Source organism: Lycium ferocissimum, chromosome 9 (assembly GCF_029784015.1).
Source record: "Lycium ferocissimum isolate CSIRO_LF1 chromosome 9, AGI_CSIRO_Lferr_CH_V1, whole genome shotgun sequence".
Classification (NCBI taxonomy): Eukaryota; Viridiplantae; Streptophyta; class Magnoliopsida; order Solanales; family Solanaceae; genus Lycium; species Lycium ferocissimum.
Genome location: NC_081350.1, coordinates 43450090 through 43473138, shown reverse-complemented (window position 1 = coordinate 43473138; position 23049 = coordinate 43450090). Strand labels below are relative to the sequence as shown.

Genomic DNA, 23049 nt, shown 5'->3' with positions numbered 1-23049 from the left:
ATATATAATTCCATGGCCCACAACACAAATTACACCTGCTGTTGTTTTCGAATGATGGTCAAATTACCACTCACACGATAGGAAAATGTTTTAATGCGTATACTTTTTGTCCCTTTTTTTGTAAGATAAAATTTGATTTCTAGAGTTAAATATAATTCGGATTTCACGAATCGGGCTATGTTCAATCATGGCGGCATCGGTGGCGTGGGTGTAGGTGCATATATATGGGGTGGCCATGGCGGTGGGGGTGGTTGAGAGAAAGAAGAATAAAGAGAAAAAGGAGAAAGAAGAAGAAAGAGAAAAAAATAGGTTTTTTTTTTTAAAAAAATAATTTTTATTAAAATATAAAAACTATTTTTACTGTTTTCACTCGTTATTTTTTTTTTTTCAATACGTCACCAAAAAAGACAAAAATACGTAAAAAATAAGCGCCGTGGTAAGGCCGCCCGCAGCGCCGGACGCGTCATAATTAATCCCAGATACGTTTATGCTATGGCGTATTTTCCCTTATTAGCCATCAAAAAGTTGTTACATAATATGTTGAGGTATGAACTTCCAATAATTTTTATCCAATTTAACTAAAACTATGGAGCAATGAAGAGGAGGTGATCTTCTATATGACCGGTTACAATTTATACAAAAGAAATGACCCTACAAAGATCTCATATGATTTATTTCCCAATCTCATGTGTTATATTTTACTGTCTCCAGCGACAAGGGCTATATTACTAAAAGAGCATTTGTAATACTATGCCATATAACTAATCTCCAACGACTAGAGATGTACATCCATAAAGATCTCAATAAGCCTAAGAGGGCCTTGATATAAGCCTAAAATTTTGTATACAATATAAAATGGAATAATTACTTGGCATAGCTATCTCTAAGAGGTAATTATTGATAATAATTACATTTTAATTTATTTATATTTAGTAGCTATAGTGATTTTGTAAATTACCATTCATAGCTATACCAAAATACACGTTTAATGTCGGGGAAGAGTCAGGCGCATTGCAGACCGTTCCTTCTTTTCAGCCGCCTTTAAATTTCGCCCCATATATTTGCGTCTTACTAATTTTCATATTCGCGTCTTTAAATTTTGCCCCACCTCATGATACTCCGAGGTTTTGGGTTCGAACCCCCGCGCAAGCATAAAATAAAGAAATAATTTCGCAAGTGCAGGCTCTGAGGGAGGTCCGCCCTCCCAAGATAACTTCCTTTAAGGAAAAACTAAAGTTATGCCTGCGGGGGCATAACTTTTCCTCAAGACATAGTTTAGTTATGCCTTACGAAAGAAAACTTTTCCCACGAACTATGCGCCATACGGGCAGATTAATTACGCATAACCAAAAGTATGCCTTAACTAAAGTGCGTTCTTGAAAGTTTAAAAAAAAAAAAAAATGTCTCAAGGCAAAGTCCACCCCTCCCAAGATAATCTCCTAGAAAACTAAAGCTTATGTTTATGGGCATTAACTTTTTCCTCAAGGCATAATTTAGTTTTGTCTTATGGGCAAAACTTTTCCCGCTTAATTACGCCATGTACAGACTTTTAATTTAGGTATAACCAAAGTATGCCTTAACTAAAAGTAAAATCAGAAAGTTTTAAAAAAAAAATGTCTCAAGGCAAAGTCTGCCCCTCTCACGATAACTTCCTAAGGAAAACTAAAGTTATGCCTAGGCATAACTTTTCCTCAATAATTTAGTTTTGCTATTACGGGCAAAAAACTTTTCCTGGGCTTAATTATGCCTACAAGTGGCGTACTTTTAATTAAGGTATAACCAAAAGATGCCTTAACTAAAAGTGTGCCTTAAAAGTTAAAAAAAAAAAAAAAAAAATGTCTCAAGAAAGTCCCCCCCCCCCCCTTGTGAAAAACTAAAAGTTATATTTTAGGCATAACTTTTCCTCACAGCATAATTTAGTTTCTCCATGGGGCAAAATTTTTCCTTAAGAACTATGTTTTATTTAAGATACTTTTAATTGGCCAAAAAAAAAAAGATAACCAAAAGTATGCCTTAACTAAAGTGTGCCTTGAAAGTTAAAAAAAAAAAAAAATATCTCAAGGGCAAAAGTCCGCCCTCCGCATAACTTGGTTTTTCCAAGGATTGTACGGCCGGATCCGGATACACTCTCCCACTCTGCCTCGCGAAATTATTTTTTTATTTTATGCTCAGCGGGTTCGAACCTTTAACCTCGTATCCAAGTCAAGAAACTTAAAGAACACAAATAATTTAGGCAAAATTTAATGAAGACTACCCCAGTATATAATCCGTGCAAAAAAATGTTATTTGGCGCGGTGGCCCCGCCGCCCACCTAGCCAAACACATTATTTTTCTTACATATTTTTCCTAGCTTCTTCTCCTTGTATCTGAGTGTACTTGAGTTTATTTCGTCATATGTATTTGGCGCATATTGTATCTCATATGTATTTGGCTTCTTGTCTTGTATCTGAATGTATATGAAGCCAAATAGATTCAGATACAAGATAAGACAAGAAGCAAAAATATATTCAGATACAAGACAAGAAGCTCAAATACATATGAGATATAAGACATATGAGCCAAATGCATATGTGATACATTCAAATACAGTGAATACATTCAAATACAGTCAAATACATGTGACATCAGATACAGCTGAACAGTGTATTCAAATACACTGAAATACATCAAATACAGCGAAAATGCCTTATGCAGTCACGAAATGTAAATATGAAAAAGGTACTTATGGATGGTTAATTGCTCCTAAAAGATAGTTATTTATGTAAGTAGCCCCATATAAAATGGGTCATTTGCACGATTGTCCTTCAAAGGCACTAGTCTTTAATTTTTGCCTCTCAAGTTATTGATTTTTAATTTTTTCCCTTCGCCTAATACCCGAGGTTCTGGGTTCGAACCCTGGCCCAGTCAAAAAATAAAAATAAAAAATCACAAGGCAAAGGTTTGTAGCAAAATTAGACCTGTTCAGGCAAAAGTTAAGCCTTAAGGCAAACTTTTACCCAAAATTAGGCCTTAAGACAAACCTTTGCTTTAAGACCTAACTTTTGCCCAAAATTAGGCCTATTAGGGCAAAAGTTATGCCTAAAGGCAGAGATTTGTGCAAACTTTTGCCCAAACTCTGCCTTATAAGGTGCAAACTCTACCTTGAATCCAAAACTCTGCCTTGCAATTTTTTTTAATTTTTTTTTGACTGAGTGGGGGTTCGAATCAGGAACCCATGAATTTTTAGGCCAAAGGCAAAAATCAAAGACCAGTGCCTTTGAAGGGCGTTCGCGCAAAAAAATGATCTAAAAACAACTCTAAAGTCTTCTCCAAAGAATTATGGAAGACGATGACGAATTTTTTTACTAGGTTTGCACCTGATATCCTTGTTCCTTATGCTTTCAACACCAATTGTTTACACCAAACCAAACAATATAACTTTAGTTGTTAATAATTTGAGTTAAAATATTTATCACTTACATATGTGCACGAAGGACACATGTTTTTATTGATATAATGTAAATATCGGGTGTAAATTCTTCTAGCTCCTTACAGATACACCAATTGTTGACAAATAAACTAAATATATTTTGTGTTAAAACAATTTGGTGTGATTGGAGTAGAAGTTACAGTTCCACTTAGCAAAGCATCAAAGGATATCTGTGTTGGGCTCTATCTACTACTTAAAGCTGAGCTAGGCTCTTCATGAAAAGGCCCAAATTTGTAACTTTATTGAATTGAGGTGAGAATTACCCAAAAAATTCAAGGGAAAAAGACATACAATGGCTAACAGGCCAAAGTAATTTCACATTTGGGCCTAATACCTGAATAGTGGGTCGGTCCAAACTATTCCCAAGCGCCTCGTAGGCTACCCAAACTATTCCCAAGTTACAACAGCCCATCACCCCAAATGTCTTCGAAAAAAAAAAAAAAAACTTCTAAAAGTCCGCTGCAAAAAAAGGACTATTTGTGACTAAAGATCAACTTCTTTATTTTTTTTTAAAAAAAATGGTAATTAAAAAATCTCCACTAAAGGTTAAAATTCATATTGAGCCTTCAATAAATGTTTCAAAACATGTATAATATGTGTATAGTTATACGGTGATTGAACTTTCAAAAAATATTTCAAAACATGTATAATATGTGTATACTTATACAAAGGATTGAACTTTCAAAACATATTTCAAAACATGTATAATATGTGTTTACTTATACAGTGATTGAGCTTTTAAAAAATATTCCAAAACATGTATAATATGTGTATATTTATACGTTGATTGAGCCTTCAAGAAATATCTCAAAATATGTATAATGATACTTATGATACATTTTCTATATACAGTAGGGATACATATTCTATACAACAATGATATATTTTATATACTAAAGTAACCATCGTCGAAAACTTAACAAACTAAAATATATCAACTACAAACTAATAAAATTAGTGAGTATACATTAATTATACATTTAATTATACATTTATTATACATAAATTATACATTAATTATACATTCATTATACATATATTATACATTAATGATACAGTTTCTATACGTATGATACATTTTCTATACATATACAGTAGTGATACATATTCTATACAACAATGATATGGTTTCTATATGTATATGTATGATATATTTTTTATACGTATGATACCCTTTCTATACAAGAATGATACAGTTTATATACATATTTTGGAATTATATATATACTTTTTATACAAGAATGATACATTTTATATTCACTTTCTATACAACAATGATACAGTTTATATACATATGCTGAAATTATATACACACTTTCGATACAAGAATGATACAGTTTATATACACTTTCTATACAAGAATGATACAGTTTATATATTGTATATGTATGATACATGGTCTAGACATATGATACACTTTCTATACAAGAATGATACAGTTTATACATAAATTATACAACAACAATACATTTTCAATACTTGTGTATGAAATATGTATAATATGTGAATCATTAGTGTATAATCACTGTATAAGTAATGTATAATATATGTATGATTAGTGAGTATACGTTGATGATACATTTATTAGACACAAATTACACAACAATGATACAAACCTATGATACATTTTATATAGATATACAGTAGGGATACATATTCTATATAACAATGATACTTTTTTATACGTATGATACATTTTCTATACATAGTTGATTTTAGTGGCTTTTACGGAAGAAACAAAAATGATCTTTAGTGGCGACTAAAGTCGCCACAAATAGTCCCCCTTTTTTTCTTTTTTTTTTTTTTTTTTTTGCGGCGGACTTCACAAAGTGCCACAAAAGATACGCACCACACTTTGGGTTTGGAGAAACATGTCGTATCCTCATTTGGAATAGTTCCTTTATATCCTTTTCCCAAAATTCAACTGCTTAGCCTGTTTTTAGGCTAGAAGTACATACTACAGTGAGCTGTGAGAGGCCTAACTTGGGCTTATTAACACATGGATTAGGATTAAAGATGGTACAATTGTAGCTCGGTGAGAAGGTTCACCTTTTTTGTGGACTAGCATCTTGAGGTCATTTGATGAATTGTAATGTAAAGACAAAAATATAGATTGAAAGTTGTAAAGATCTTATTGATGATCATTGATAAGGTTTCAAGCTCGAAGGCTCGAGCTATAGAGTTTGTTCGGTATGGAGGAAAAATACTTTCTAGAAAATATTTTCCAATTTTTCTATGTTCGGTTGGTCAAAGTTTCTAGAAAACATGTTCTCTATAAAAACAAATTTCTTAAAAATGAGGAAAATGACTTCCTTAGTAGAAGTTCGGAAAACAAGTTCCACATGTGGAACTCCACGCTGAGAGTGTCCTCCGACCCTCAAACACATCTCATCTTCACCCCCTTCCCCGTAGCCTCCGTCCCCACCACCCCGCACTCACCTCCCATAGTAGTTATCTAGATTATATACAAATATTTTAGGATGTTATTTTTTGATTACATACCGAACACAAGAAAACAAATAATAAATCACTTATTTTTCTAAAAACATTTTCTAAGAAAACATTTTCCATTTAAAACATTTTCCTTCGTACTGAACACACCCATAAGCGTCTTGTATCCTGATATCTTCTATATTTTATCGTTTAGTATATGGGAAGGTCCTGTTATGCTGGACTATGGGTTCAATGACTAGCAGATAGGACCATAAATGACTCCTTTTGTGTAGGTAATGTTTGGCCATTGGACAGCAGTTGCAGAAATCTCACGATCTGTGAAGTAATATTGTAGGCTATTAATTAACCGTTGTTGTAAAGGGAAGCATAATAAACTATGCAAGGTTGAAGAAATTACCAAGTTCGAACTTCTTAAAGGTACAATTTCCATCGTAATTTAAATTGCAAGAAAAAAAACCCTGAATTCTAAAGGTTATGACCAATCTTTAATTAAGTATACGAAGGACAATTCAGAAGCGTTACACATTTTTTTTTTTCCATAGGTCTTCGATATTCAAAACTCACAGATCGATTAATTCAGATTTGTAACGTGTACCTATTAAAGGGGCCGGAAAATCGCCAAATACCACCAGAATTTTTTGTATTTCTAGAATTCAAATTCTAGACCTCTGATTAAGGGGAAGGATTTCATACATCGCACCACACCCACATTAATTACACAATTATTAAAGAAACTCAATATCAATGTTCTGTTATTTGTTCAAAACTTTTAAGTTTTTCATGCTACATTTTTTTGTGCGGCCTATGAATGCAAGTTGTTGAATATTGGTGATGAGAAGGCTTTAAGGCAGAAGGGGTTTACCAAGAAGTTTGGGAGAACAAAGAAAAGGACCTGAAAACAACATGTCTTTTGGCACTGACCACCAATAATATAATTCAGCTCCCTTAATATCTTTATAATTAATAGTGACTCTTTCTTAATGGACTATATACTTTATTTTCTTCTCTTTCTTTTTTTAATTCTCTTTGTGGGGGAAGAAAAATCGTCAGGAAATAAGTGGCTACAAGTGTATAAAAAATAAGGTAGGAAGTAGAGAGGGTATATACAACATCACTCTGTCAACTTGTATTTTGGGTACTTTAAAAATCTGAATTTGACTATAAAAATGCTTTATTTAGTTTGGAAAATGATTGCTTAATGAGAAGGTAAAGTTTTTAAAAAAAGAAGAAAATTCTCTCTCGATTTGATAAAGTGAACAAAGAAATGAAAAAAATCTATTGTTAGTATATTATTAAAAAGTAAACAATATCTCACTAAAACAAGGTAAAGTTAAAGGACGAATAAATATTAGTCTATTTAAACGCAAGTTAATTGTATATATCCAACAATATTCCACTTAAAACTTTAAACGATAGCTATGATTAGATAAACTACTATTATATACACATGATTAATACTGTAGTATATATCCAAAACACTGATTGCATATAAAACATTTTATTTGTAACTTAACTCCTGATAATGTATTATCTATTTTTTCCCCTTGTTGGTGCTAATGTAGGAGTATCTATTTAATATTATCAAAAATAAATATCTAGGTTGATGACACTATTTTAGTGTAACCAAAAATAAATATCTGTTAGATTGATGACAAAACCTAGGATCTTTAGTATCCAGAAAACAATCCATTCTACAAAAATAAAAATAAAAATCCACAGTATAAAGTTCAAATCAGACCAATCACGTAACGTACATGAGTTAATTTAAATAAAACATACTTAGTGTATACTTTGCACCTCACCAAAGCAAAAGCCACAAAGCAAATTCTCGAACATGAATCATTGGGAGATTAACATCAAGTACCTTTCTTCATACTTTCATGAGGAAAGTGATCCTATCTATTTAATCTAAAATACTCCATAATTGTATTTGATTAGGATAAATAGGTACTTTTAGTAGTCTAGTGATTAATTAATTTAACAAACCACTCAATTCTCAAGGCTAGTGGTTGAGTATATTAATAGAACCTAATGCAGCAACAAAGACACTTTGTTTCTGAGTCTTTGGAGCTTCATGAGTAATATTAAAATATATCAACCTTAATGACAACTAGAAGATATGTTCATTAAGTAAATTAATTAATAATAGAAGAAGAAAACTAATGGTAGGTTTTGTTGACCTGATCAACTAGATGTTTATTATGGCAATCTTTATCTAGTTACAACCTCTAATGACGTAAAGAATAGTACTATAGAGTTGCTGTTCTTATCGTGCACAAAAACTTACTCTTTCCTTTAAGATTTAAGTTATACATATCCCACGCTGTAGAGAAATTTTGTAATATCAGTGCAATTTGACAGAATGTAGTAAGTTGTTGGTCGATTTTTCAAGTTACTTATTAGGTTTGTTTCAAACTATTATCAGTTATTGTAGGTCAATTTTGTTAGGTTTTTGGGTTTTCCCTTCCTATATGGAATTGGATTAATAAAACCAATCCAATTTGGACCAGGCCAATTTTGCCCAAAAATTTCCTATATATAGGATCAATTTAGGTCTTATTTTCAGAACACAAGAGTGAATTTATAGCAGCCATATAGAGAAAAAGCATGAGAGAAAAAAGCGATTTTCGGCGTAAATTTTCTGCTGAGTCCGCTTAAATTGCGTTTCTGATTTGTTAACCGTTGGATCATGCTGAAATTTGAACTGGGGGTTCTCAACATCAGGTTCTTCGATTTCAACGGTAAAGATCGGATTTTGTGGTCTGTAGCTCCAGTTTTCGAAAGATGAACAGTAGCTCATTTTTGGGGTGATTTCTCTCTCTTTCTTGTTTGGTCTTTAGTATCTTTTATGTATTGTTATCGTCTTGGCTTTGTTGTTTGTAGCCATTTGGGAGAACATTGTTGTAACTCTTGTTGATTATAGCGGAGCTTTTGTAGGAGGGTCCGTGGATGTTTCCTTTGGCACCTTAAAGGTTTTCTGCGTAAATTTAGTGTCTCTTCCATTCGATTTATTTTTGCTTGCTTTGCTTATTTTATTGTTGGTATAAATTTCTTTGCTGGATTTCCATTTGTGCTAGTGTTTATTGTCTCTCTCTTGGTTCAAATAGTGTGGGAAGTTTCGACTTGGGTATTTCTTCCGCTGTTACCTCGTCGTGCAATTTGGTTATTGCTTGTTTCTTCCCAACAAATTTATCCTGATAGCAGTTGTGGAGTTAGAATTTCACTAAAGGAATCTAAAATATAAAAACGTAAGCACACGAAGTAGTCAAGAGGATTCATCATATACTATAAAGACATAAAAATATAGTGATAATAATTTTGACTTCGTAGTCAAGAGGATTCATCATCTACTATAAAGACATAAAAAATATAGTAATAATAATTTTGACCTTATATATACAGTGTAATTTTCCGGCAAAGAGAGTTTAGACGAACCCTTACGCACATAGACGGATGAAGTCATGCAGCGCTTACCCACTACTTTCAATGGAAGGACAAATTTATGTGTAAAAATTTCTTATTAAAGTTACAATATATAATACGTTTAAATTCATAATTTTAAAAATATAATGAGTTCAATACAAAAAACCTTAACGATTCAACTTATAAAACTTCTAAATTCGCCTTTGTTTACACCCCATATCTCTGTCCCTGCCTGATAGTGTAGAATCTATATACTATCAATACACATAAATTCTTTCCAACCATTATAGAGAACAATGTATGGCCGTATGGGTTAGGCCAAAGTCTTGCCATTCTATATCAACAAGAAAATTAGTCAATTAATGGAGAATATTTTGTACATTTGACGTATCCATTAAAATAAAGATTTCAAATTCTATTTCTAATTCGTTTATTACTTTTTTTTTTCTTTTTTTTTTTTTTTGGACTATGGCCCAGTTATATTTTTCAGGAAAGGGTCAAGACCACGATGGCAAAAGAAAAGAGCAAAAGTAATAAAGAAAAAGGAACCACAACAGAAAGATTCAGCCAATTATCAATCACTTTTCCTTATCTGCTCCTTAATACTTTATTCTTTCTGGAAACAAAGATTTTTTCTCCGTAATATCTTCTTATTTATTGGTTTAAGTTCTGATAGTCTATTACACCCAAGTAAAAATGATTTTAGAAATTCTTTTCAGCTAGTTCTTTTTTTCTTTTTTCTTTTTTCTTTTTTCTTTTTCTTTTTTTAATGGAAGTGTTGCTGCAATTTTTACTTTTTGAAACCTGGCAACAATTTTTATTTCAATGGATAAGTCTAGAACTCACAAATGCTGACTTTTTATATCTAGGGCTTTATTGCAGTGCTGGCTGCTTTTCGGGATCGTGATACTAGGCCTGACTAGACCCTCCACGATTAGAAATAGAGACACAACATTTAGTGAGAAATTTATATTACAAAATATAATTTTTTCTCTCTATTTTTATCGAATCAGTTCAATGAAAAAACGCATAGTGTGAAATAGGTTCTTATTGAAATGCCTGAAATATTTCTAATTTTGCCTTGAAAACACTATCATTTTTTCTTTTCTCACTGATTCAATAAAAATATATTTGGGAATAACCACGAATATTTTTCAGTGAAAAATTTCAGCAGGAAAATAGTCATTTTTAGTAGTGGTCGCAGTCACGGTTTAATTAAGCTTCGCTTTTTTAGAGATTGAGCTCGATTCATACCACCGTCATCGTGATCATTCGATCGCGACCGCGTGCGAGAAAGTCAACGCTGCCTAAGTCAACCCTCTGCAATTGAAATTCATTCCCCGTAAGCGTGGAAATGCTAACAGATTTGGTGTACTGGATTGTTGAGTTCAATTTATTTCAAAACAGTCTGAATCCCTCATTTGTCAACCAAGATATCTTATAACACTCTATTTGGATGGTTGTTACCAATTGTATTGTATTATGTGCCCTATTTACTTTTTAAATTTGTCCAAGAAGAACGTCACACTTCTTTATATAAGAAATGATCAATTTATCTTTAAACTTTTTATTTTATTTTTAATGAAATAATTTAAGCCATGCAAATATTTATAGCTTAATTGGTTTATACAACAACTTTAAAAAATCTAAATCTTCATTTTTTTACAAAACTCAGTTTTCATCAAACGTCGCCAGATAGATTGAGACGAAAGGAGTACTATGTTACTGTACTTACTAATAACTATAAGCATGTTCAAAGCATAATTTGAAACACAATACTCAAAACTAATGGGTCAATTTTTATGAACATTTTTTGAGTAGCTGTTCAGAATTAAGCTTGTCTAAAATAAAACAAATCATGTCAAATTTCTTGAAAATATCTTCCTCAAATATTTAAAAACCAAAAAAGTTTCTGTGGTCATAACTTATGAACAAATTATATTGTCAAATATCTGGGGCACAGAATTTTAATGTCGCACGACGTGTCGAAAATAGCTGCCGCCATTCATTTTCCTGCCAACTCCTATAGGCTGACAAGTGGCAAGCAACTTCCTATTTGACTAAATTAATTTCTAAGAAAATATTCTCTATATATAATATTTGAAAAAAACATTTTTCAAATAAGTCTCCCTCCGTCCTAATTTATGAAACACCATTTCACAGGTATTTAAGAAAGAAAATAAGATTTTTGAAATTTGTGATCTAAAAAGCCTGAGAAATTTTTGTGGTTGTAAATCATCTAATTATAAAAGAAAATTTTTAAAGTTAAATTATTTATAAATATCGAAAGGTGCCATTCCTTTTAGAATAAACTAAAAAGGAAAACGCGTCACACAAATTGAGACAGAGAGAGTATTTGGTTTAGAATCACATCCAATAATTTCAAACTAAGGAATCACATCCAACTAAGGAATTTGAAGTTTGAAATTGAAACATTGATTTGAGGAGTATTTTAAATAGAATAATAATTTTTTATTCGCAAAATTTCAAAATTTCTTTCTAATGAAATGATGTTCAAACACAACGAATTCGAATAGATTTCTTTCTTTTAACTTTAACTTTGAATATATTTTTTCCTTTTTTTGAATTTCAACTAATAAATTACAACGCATGAAAGAGACTTAAGAGTGGGGAAGGGTACTGATGACGCCATCATATTGCAAAAATTCATCCTTTTAGGTTTTACATATTTTAAGAATGAAGGAATTTATAATAGATCATAATCATAAACATACAAGGGACCATAATGTTATGAATTCGAATTAAATGATTTATGGCCATTTTTATGTCATTTTCTTTTCACGATTCTCTATTTTTTTTTTTTTTTGTTTTTTGGAGAAAGTAAGTTCTTTAATAATAATACAAAAAAAAAAAAAAAATTGGTGGACAACAAAGATACCCAATGTAATTTCAAAGAAACGCTTATCCGAGAATGCATGATATCCCAACACGTATATTTTATCCTTACCTAATAAATTACACGCATGAAAGAGACTTTAAGAGTTGCTTACGATCGACCCTCAACTCAAAATGATTTTTCAAGTGAAATTAAGAAAAATAAGTTGATAGTGTTTGTGTTTGCCTAGTTTATAGTAACTTATTTTACATGAAAGCATTTTTCTTCGTACTAAAGATCAGGGGTGGGCATGGTACGGTATATACTGATTACCATACCGAAATCAAAATACTTTATACCACAATTTCATAGTGTTTGTGTTTGCCTAGTTTATAGTAACTTTATTACGCATGAATGCATTTTTAAAAAGATCGATATTCGAGACGAAATTTATACCACAGTATTTATAAAACAAATACCGAATACTGTACTGAAGTATATCGTTACATATACAATTTATATATATATTAGTATTATAATACTAACCAATATATAAACTAGTATTAGCACAAAACGAATTATCTAGACGTTGTAATTTTGACTAATCTATCTTGACTAGGAAATGCTCTTTTATGTAATTGATTTACGAAAGAGATTGCTTGTACTTTCTTTTGAACATTTTTACACGTATAAGGTGTTAATACGATATAATTGAGACGTTTCTTGAATAGCCGAAGTTATAGTTCTCTATTAGATGAGTATATGTAAGTTGAAGTCGAACAAACTATGGTTACCGATTTACCGTACCGTAAATACCGAAATCGAACTTTAAAATACCGAACCATACCAAATTTGGTATGGTAATGGTATAGTATTTTTAAATACCGAAAATCGAAACTACCGTACCGGAGTTTCTAATACCGTACCATGCCTACCTCTACTAAAGACATAACTTTGATATTTTGGAGAATAATTGAAAACTAAAATAAAACTTCAAAACATACATTGATGTACAAAATACTCCCTCCGGATTAAAAAGAGTGTCCATTAACTCCTTTTTTTGGGTCAAAAAGAGTGTCCACTTATCAAATCAAGAAAGAATTAACTTTATTTTTTCAATTTTGCCCCTATTAAGTGTTATGTGATCAAATCTCAATATCTATTTAATTAGGGATAGTTTAGTCATATTACATATTTTTATCTAGAAATTAGTATTTTTTTTTTTAAAGGGCCAGTAAAATAGCTAATTGACACTCTTTTTTATCCGAAGGGAGCCATACTTTATTATTTGCTAATACCATCTATGTCCAAACGCTAAGTTGCTAAATTGAAAGCTCTTTCCAAATCTTTTCCCTTTTAATCTTCTAGATTCCAGCCGTCTTTGACTTTTCATGCAAAATTTAATTGGTTTTTGCCGTGAATTAAAGTAGCTTTATTACTATCATAGATGATGGTCCATAGATCGGTGAATATTCAAATAGGACAACTTGAGAAATAATATTTTCCAATTTTTCGGAGTTGCTAACATATCTCGATTTTTCATTAGGTTTAATATTTTTATTTATCTCTTACAATGTTAATTTGAAAGAAAATCTAAACTAGTTCTAGGTAAAGAGTAAAGAGGATAATAAGAATAAGAATATACATACATGGCTTAACTTTTGGGAACATTTAAGGTGTTTTTTTTAATCACCAATAATGTGCTCTTATCCTTTTACTAAAGCATGGTTCTCACTTCTCCTTAAATAAGAAGTCAAATACAAATAGAATTAATTTAGTAATTAAATTGCGTATTTAAGAAATGAAAAGTAATTACACAACGTAATGATCACGTTACATTATATTACTTAATTGCCACTACTTTTTTATATGACCTACATGAAATGCTTTTTAAAACCCACTGACAAATAAACATTTACTCCACTATAAAATATAAACTTGAAGACATCCGTACTATGATGTGATTCGAACAACATAATAATTTCTTAATTAAAAAAATGAAAAACGTAAAGCATGATTTCTAACAACTTGAACGTATATTTCTCGCGAAATGCAAACGAAAAAAAAATGATGATTTAACTTCTCCCGTTCCAGTTCACGTGACGTATTTGATTCTACAAAAATTTTAAAAAGACAAAAAAATTGAGTCTTATTTTTTAAAATTGTCATATCATTTATCTGACTTTAAAAGTAAGTCATTAATGAAATTATCAAAGTTCAAAAAAAAAAAAATGAAATTATCGAAGTTAATTCACTTTTAAATATTATCGCATTCTTTTGTTATTGTTACTGCATTGTGTTAGAATATTCTATCATGCTTTCAATAGTATTTTGCCATGGTTTCTTCACTCTTTTTTTTTTTCCGGCCTGCTTTGATATGCCCTTACTTGAGCCGAGCGCTACCTAAATGGGGCTTTACCTCCCAATATGACAAGCTCTACGACACTTTACCCTTCCCAAACTCAACAACAACATACCCAATATAATCCCACCAGGTGGGGTCTGGCCCGCATGCAGACGCAGACCTTACCCTCCTCATACTCATGAACTTAAATTTGGACGGAGGAAAATCAATTTTTTTTATGCAATTACTTACTTCAATCATAGAATCCCAAGCCTCATACTATATATTACTAATCATTGAGTCTTCCAGTCATATGCTAATTTTTATTTTTTATTTGGAGGTTGGGAACGTTTGCATTTGTTTATTTAAAATATCCTTGAAGCTGGAAGACAGCTTCCAGTAATATCTTAAACAACTTCCAAATAATTAATGTTACGAAAAAAAAAACAATTAAAGAAGTTTCCACTACAATTCCACACATGAATGTTTCTGGCCCACTTCTCTAATTAGACAAGAAAAAAAAAAAAAAAAAAAAGAAGCTACCGTTGATTCAATTTTACGATTTGATTGTGTCCCAATAATTTTATTTTTAACTGTTATTGAGCAAAATATATGTGCAAATATTTGAATTTGTGTGTGCACATGTGTATGGTTAAAAACTTACCGGCAACAAGTGTTTACATAAATTATATTAACTCATTATAGTTAAGTGGTCTAATGAGGTGAAAATATGCGATGCTTCACTATTTTTAGTGAAAAAATATATGTGCAAACACGTCATGCATAGATACAGATTCAAGATTTGAACATTATGAATTTGATCGAGTTCTGAATTATGCCATAACGTTTGATTCACTGGGTTTGAGATTTATCATTTATACTTATTTATTGATTTTGTAACATATATGGTACATTGATGGGTTCATCCAATTTTATATCCGCCTTAGAACATATATTTATTACTATAGTGTTAACGCTTGGTTATTAATTTTACCCGTCATGTATTTGTGTCATTATAGTTTGTATATGTAAAAACGATCTCCCATCAATGTGATCCTTAATGTTTCTCCTCTTGGTTTTGTCTACATTGGTTTAATTTTGTGGAAATTGATTAAAATTGAAAGTAACAGAAATATGCGTCGTATTCATCTAGTATTATTCTAAACAACTGGTTTTTATTTGTCTGTTTTAAACATTAAGATGCAATAAGTGACATCGAATTTAATGTACATGGACAAAGTAATTTTCAAACACAAATAACTTTTTGAATTGGACATTCCTATTTTCCTAACTATATACAAGTTGCGTCGAGGAAAATAAAACAAAAATTGGTGCAGAGGAAAATAAAGTTACATGTGTGTGTTTCCCATACTTGGTCACTTATTTTATTTCTCTGAATGAAACCATGCAATATCCTTTTCAGTAAAAAAGAAAATTTTGCACTAAAAATGGAACATACTCTCTTTATGGCATACATTAAATCCAGGAATCAAAGAAGCAAAGAAGAAAAGAAGAGACATTATTTGCATTCTAATAGAAATTTGAATAAATAGCATTTTTATCCCTCGGTTATGATAAATTATAATTTTAATCACTATGTACCTAACTAAGCACATTAACCCTTTTCTCCAAGCACATCAACCCTTAAATTAGTTGCATTGTACATTTTTGGTCCCTTTGCTTATGAATATTTACAAATTTACCATAATTATTAATTATTTTATAACTTAGTTACTCTACTTACTCATGAGTTACGCTGAGTTAGTACTGTTGATATTTGGTGATAATAAAATTCCATAAATAGTCAAATATAATATATTTTCAACAAAAATGAACAATCAACACAATTTAATTAATTAAAAATTAAATATGTTGAATCATATGTCACAAGGACCAAAAATAAAATTTATCAATAACCCAAGGATCAAAAGTGTTATTCCTCAATTTTGATTTTGTTTCCCCAAAAAGGGAAGAAGGGGGCAGGAAGATATCCCTAAGTTTGCAGCATATCTTGGACTGATTTAATTTAATCAGTTTACAACCTTTTTCTCTTTTTAAAATCTTATTTTTAACCCACTCACTATCATTGAAAGAGAGTGGAATAACAATTTGTTTTTTTTCTCAAAAAGAATAAGAAAGAAAACCAATATTAAGAAAAAATAATTTCTTGTGGCCTCTCACCTTCATTTTACAGTCCTATATATATACCTCTTTAATCCTTTTCTCTCTTCGCAGCCAAACAAACACTTCTCTCTCTCTTCTCTTCTCTTATCTTTTCTTCCTTTCCCCTCCTGGAAACCGGTCGGTTTCACATTCAGACATACTTATATAATTACGTGTCGGTTTCACATTCAGACAGACTTATATCATTACGTTCACGAACATAATTTTAACTTAGAGTTTATCTTTCCATACCTTCGTTACTCACAATTAGACAAACATATATCTGATCCATCCTTGATAATAATGGAAATCGAGTCGAGTACACCTCAATTAGTGGCAAAAAAACTATGGAACATAGTGAGAATTGTGTTCTATATGTTGAGGAAAGGAATGTCAAAGAGCATACATATTGCTCTTCAAGACATGTTAAAAAGAGGAAAAATTGCTGGAAAGGCCATTAGCAACCTCATGTTACACCCTCACTATTCATCATCTTCCTTCACATGTAAATCTAACAACGATGTTGCCATGTCATTTGTCACACGTCGTGAATATGAGTTCAGTTGTAGCAATAGCCCTGCTTTTCCTCTGTATTTTGCCAACAAACGTAGAAGAAATCATAGGTACAAATCAGAGGAAATTGCCGTTATGCAAAAAGTATTTGAGATGTTAAATACTGCCACTAATACTACAAATTATGATGCTGCTGTTGCCTCACCTTTGGCATTGCCTGGATTTGGAAAAACTCCAAATGTTAGACAATTAAGAGTGACTGATTCACCATTTCCTTTAAAAGATTCAGAGGAGAATAATAATTCACAAGTTGATAAAGATGCTGAAGAGTTTATTAAGAAGTTTTATAAGGATTTAAAGCAAGAAAAAAGGATTGCAGCTTTTGAATCTCCATCTCCTTATCATGTTTGTGCTAGATGAAGAAATTAGTGAATTTTTTTCCAAGTTTTTGGGAGTAGGGGTTCCATGGCCTGCAACAATTGACTACCTTCAAAGTCGCACAAAGTCAGCATTTGGTACGGAGAGCTTTACCCTCAAAATAAACTTTCTGGCACGAAATCGGATTAGTCGAATCTCAACGCGAGTACAAGACACTAGATGAAAAATAAAAAAGTAGTTCCCATATTACTATTATTTTTTCACTTTTTCAAGTTTTTTTTCTTTGTGTTATGAAGTTGAAGGTGGGGAGTTAGTTTGCTTGAAGAGATGTATGTAAACCAAAAAGGCCAACTCTTTGTTTTTTTTAATATAATTTCTTTCGTTTCAATTTATGTGTTTTTTATGATCTTCCTTTGAAATCTCTTAAAAAGAGAATGTCACGTTTTATATTAAGTAAATTTTTATTTCTTACATTCTTATTTTACATTGAATGACACTTTCTAAATTATAGGAATAACATGAATGATATGTTTAAAAACACAAAATTCAAAAGATAATTTTGATATGTTATGCATATATTTAATTTTAAGATCATAGATTAACAAACTCTCTTTATATGGTTAAATTTTGTGCTCATTCAAACTAATATGAATAAAGTAAAATGGATGAAGTACTAATTATTCATTTCTTTCTTTTCAAGTTTTTTTTTTTTTTTCCGGTTAGAAGTTGAAGGTGGGACATTAGTTTGCTTAAAGAGATGTATATGCTTGAATATTAAACCAACAATGGCCAACTCTTTAATGTCCTCCTACACAATAATTATGACATTGAATCTCTGGTTGGTGTGGTGGATACTGGACAGGGATACACGTTTTGTTTTTCAAATTTGGGTGGGGTTCTTTTGTGTAGTTCAAGTGTTTTTTCTTTGTCTAGCTAAATGAACATGGTGGTAATAAAATAAGTAATATTTTGTTCTCCTTAATGCTTTTATTTTCTTAAACTTTTTAATTTTACTTATATTATTCATGTTTACCATCCGGTGTTAGTTGGCCCTATTAGAATCCCGTCTAATTCGGATTCGTGTCGCGTAAGGCCCATTAAAGGAGATGTGTTTCCTGTCGGGATTTTCCATCCTCATAACTCGAACTCGAGACTTCTGATTAAGGTTGAGAAAATTATATTATATTATTCTTGTTGCTAAGAGGAGAGCTTTTTTGAAAAAAATTAATTAACCTATAAGAAGAAACTATAGCTTTGGAATTAATCATAAAAATTTTGTGACCTTTTTCTGCTTTCTGCATTGGTAACGGTCAATTAATGATTAATTTGTGCCTCTAGTGGTAGTCAATTTGAGTAGTTAGAAGGTCACCTGTCATGCATAGAAAGCAATAGTAATAATATTAATTACTACTAGCATTTATGATTGATATACACTAGGCTTTCAAAGAAGTCATAATATGATGGGTGCGTTTAAGTGGGAATTCAATAGACAAATAGGAGAAAGATAACTACATCTATAGTGTATTTATTGGTGTATTAAAAGAGAAATCGTTTCTGTTTCAGCCAATTTTACTTAAATTATCTCATTAATTAGACATAAGGGCTCATACATAACTGTTAGCTCTCTTTTAATTTGTGGCGTTATCCTCTTTGAAATGATCATTAAAGGGATAATTAAGAATTAGGTTGATGACCACGAAAGGTTAATTTTGTGGAGGTGCGGTAAGTATTAAGTAAGACTCTTCATCTTAATTAGAAATTTCGGGTTCAAGCACTGGAGCGTTTTATCCTCAAAATGAAATTTTCGGCACAAATTTTAATTGCTCGGTTTCAAAGTGGCTATCAGACACTGGGTGGGAAAAATCATTAGGATGATGTTATTTTCCTCAATTAAACTTATTGTTAAACCCTCTAAATTGTTGAGAATATTATTAAGCAAATAAAAGTGTGCTTTCTCTAACAACTTAAACTTTTAGATGATATAGTCACACACTCCATCATGGTATCTGAACAGTCATATGTCTTGGCGATCGAATCTCATTGCCACGCATTATCAAAAAGAATTTTGACGTGCTTTTCAAAAATTAAAAAAATTAGTGTGACACATAAATAACATAGAAATACTATAACATCCATAAGCCTTGCAATTAATAATTGATTTTTTAATCTATTAAATTTTTATTTTAGTTTTACGTCCTTCTTACAAGAGATTTTTTATTTTTACATACAATGTCTTAAAAGATCATTTTTTCTTCTATTCAAAGTGGTAAATGACAATTTCCTCTAAATTGAATTATTAATTCTCTCATGACTATAATATGTACGAACCCGCCCCTGTTGCTCCTTTTTCTTCACTTATACTAGTAGGGTATTTTTGCAATGATTATCATTTCACTCAAATATAAAATTAAATCCAGAAAAGTGTTAAGGAAGTACAAATTTGTTGGTATTAATGTTTCCACAAACGCGTGAAAGAGTTGATCTAAAAATCATTACTAAGTGCTATAGGAACAAGTCAGTTTCCAAAAAGAAAAAAAAAATAAAGACAAGGATTTTAGATAATATTATAAAAAAACACTTTGCCAAACAAAATATCAATTTATTATATCCATGTTTGTGGGTAAGTAACTTGATAAGAGACCTTTTATGGGGTAAGTAGGATACCCTTTCTTAGTGGCATATAGGTTGTAAAGAATGTGTGTTTGGTCCTATGTACAGCTTATAATTAGAAGGTTAGCAAGTCTTCTTATTGGTCAGGTTGTCAGTTTTTGGTGCGTCCAGCTTGTCAATATACCCACACGCACTAAAAATTTGAAGAGACTTCTTCCTATGAGACATAGTTACTCGATATTTATGGTGTTGAGAGGTAGCAGGTATTCTGTAAAATTAATTGAAGTGGGCATAGTTGTACATCACAATTATAAAAAATAAAAATAAAAAAAATAAAAAACTAATAATTTGGTGAGACCTTTTTCCTGTTAGACAAAGTTTTTCGATGTCTATATTGACAAAAGCTAACAGGTAACCCATGAAATTAATCAAGGTAATCACAAGTTGATCTGGGTACTTTTTTTAAAAATAAAAATAAAAAAATTAAAAGTAATAATTTGGTGAGATATCATTGTCCCCATCATGGCGATCAGACCCAAATTTAGGGAGAATTATGTGCATTTAACTGAACTTATTAAACTCACAAAATTGGCGACATAGCTTGAATCGACATAAGAAACAGATGGAAACTTTTCAGACCCGTGACCCTAAATATATGTCATAACATTTGTGTGGATATAAACAATATTGAGACTCATAGCCTAAAGCATGTTATAATATTTATATGGCTATAATAACTTCCCATTAAGGGTAAAATGAGACTTGCAAAGTTAATTGTTTTCAAACGTAGATATGTGTCATTCTTTTTTAAATGAATTAATAAGGAAATAGTGTCACATAAACCTAATTGAGGGAGCGTATATAAAAAATCATACTTATTTTAAACGCACAGATTCTAGATTTTGGATTCACATCTAGACTTTCAAGCTCCCCATCAGGGGCAGAGCTACATTATTAGGTACGGGTTCCGATGAATTCAATAACTTTTGCCTAGACCCTATATTTATATTAGAAAATCCATTACATATGTATAAATCTTAATTGAGAACGTAGTACTAAAATGAGCTACGAATAGTGGCAACTTCAGAACTTATAAACTTCAAATCTTGGCTCCGCTTATATTGGCCAACCAATAAAAGAAAAAAGGATAAGTAGAAAAATGAAAAGAAAATACAAATGTACTTGCAAGTGTCCCTAATGTATATATACAAAATACATTATTCGAGTTGTCTTTTTGTGCCTTATTTTATAGTGGTAAAATGTTTTCATATGCAGAATATGGACTAATTTCGTAGAAAAACATGGGTTCTATCATCTATGCGGTGTCCCCGGCCGCTAAAAATGTTTTGTGATCAGTGTTAATTGTGAGTTGTGACATTCAATTGGTGAAAAGAACATGAATTAATCATATTGAATTTGAAATAAAATTCGTTTTTTTGTGTTAATTGTACTTGACATTGTCATAGGCATTCAATCAGTGAAAGGAACATAAAATCATAATGAGGAGCAATTCTAGTTGAACTTTAAGACTTAAATTCATCCACATAATGATCTGGGGCCCGACTAAATCCGAATTTACATTAGAAAGTCTCACATTTGGGAGTAAAGTGCTCCCTAATAAAGGCGACTATGTATCCAAGAAAACTCGAACCCGAAACCAATAATTTAGAATGAAACAATACTTCCCACTTCACCTCAATCAGTGTTAGTGCTACTGATCTAGAAATCTCACATGCACTTCACAAGTAATATATCCTTTTTTTAAGCAGTAAATTAACCTTTTTTAATTAAGTTTATCTAAATGAGATGTGTTGACACGTATCGAACATGTCATTTGAGATCAAACACAAAATGAGAAAGAAAGAAAACAAAGAAATAAGCTCAAAATATTCCAATGTATCCCATATAAAAAATCCTTATTTAAACAAAATTAAAATTTCGTTTTAATATATATTTTACTTCCTACGTAAATATTTTTAAGGAATATTACTTTTTATATTTAGTACTTTAATTCTAGCATCTCATATGATCATAGGCGCATTCAAATTTAAATTTTATGATTTTTTATGGCGAAAACTTCAAACTAATATTATAACAATAAGTTAATTCATAGTCAAATATCTGTAGTACCTTAAATTTTGTGTCCGGTACTCAAATTAAAACACACAAAATAAAGCGGATTGAATATCTGATACTGATAGTACATGTTGTTGAACATTTGAACTCGTGTGTGTATTTATTTTAAGTTTGTGTGCAAGAATGTAGGTTTATTAAATTTCTGACAAGTTGCGAGAATAAACCAATGGAAAAACGAATTTTTTGTAAATGTCAGCCCACCAAACTTATATGTGGTTATATGGCATTCATCAATTAATTATTAGTTGGAGCAGGACCTTGCCATTATTATTATGAACACTGAATGTGAGATATTCAGTCATTTTCTAGTAAATGTTAAAGAAATAAATTGTAGCTGAATTAATTTGTGGATAGTTTCATAGTGAAGCGACATATATAGGGTTGACGTCCAATTAGGTAAGAGTATAATTCTATGTATAAATTGGAGTAATTAGGTTACTGTAATTACAAATAATTTATAAAGTTTCAGTTATATATATTGATAACGTAATTTTTTGGTAACTAATGCTATTCTTTATTAATCACCAAAGCAATGAATTAAAGAATCACAATTCAACCAAAGCAATGAATTAAAGAATCACAATTCACAGCTATACTAGCCTCAGAGTAATTTTGTTCACACAACCAGTGAATTTTACCATATTTGTCACCAATTAGTGCTTATCAAGATATTTCATGTAATTATATTATAAGTCACCCGATTGTGTAAGAAAATTTTATACT

General features: G+C 31.0%; 1 protein-coding gene across 1 annotated transcript; it reads left to right on the top strand.

Moving 5' to 3' along the window:
* Window positions 1–16749: 16749 nt before the first annotated feature.
* Window positions 16750–18051, top strand: LOC132029248 (uncharacterized). Its single transcript, XM_059418563.1, has one exon. The coding sequence runs from the start codon at window positions 16993–16995 to the stop codon at window positions 17620–17622; it is 630 nt and encodes a 209-aa protein (XP_059274546.1). The 5' UTR covers window positions 16750–16992; the 3' UTR covers window positions 17623–18051.
* The last annotated feature ends 4998 nt before the right edge of the window (window positions 18052–23049 follow it).

What these genes read in the sequence shown, in the direction of transcription:
- LOC132029248 (XM_059418563.1), top strand. Translation starts at nt 16,993, where the DNA reads ATGGAAATCGAGTCGAGTACACCTCAATTAGTGGCAAAAAAACTATGG.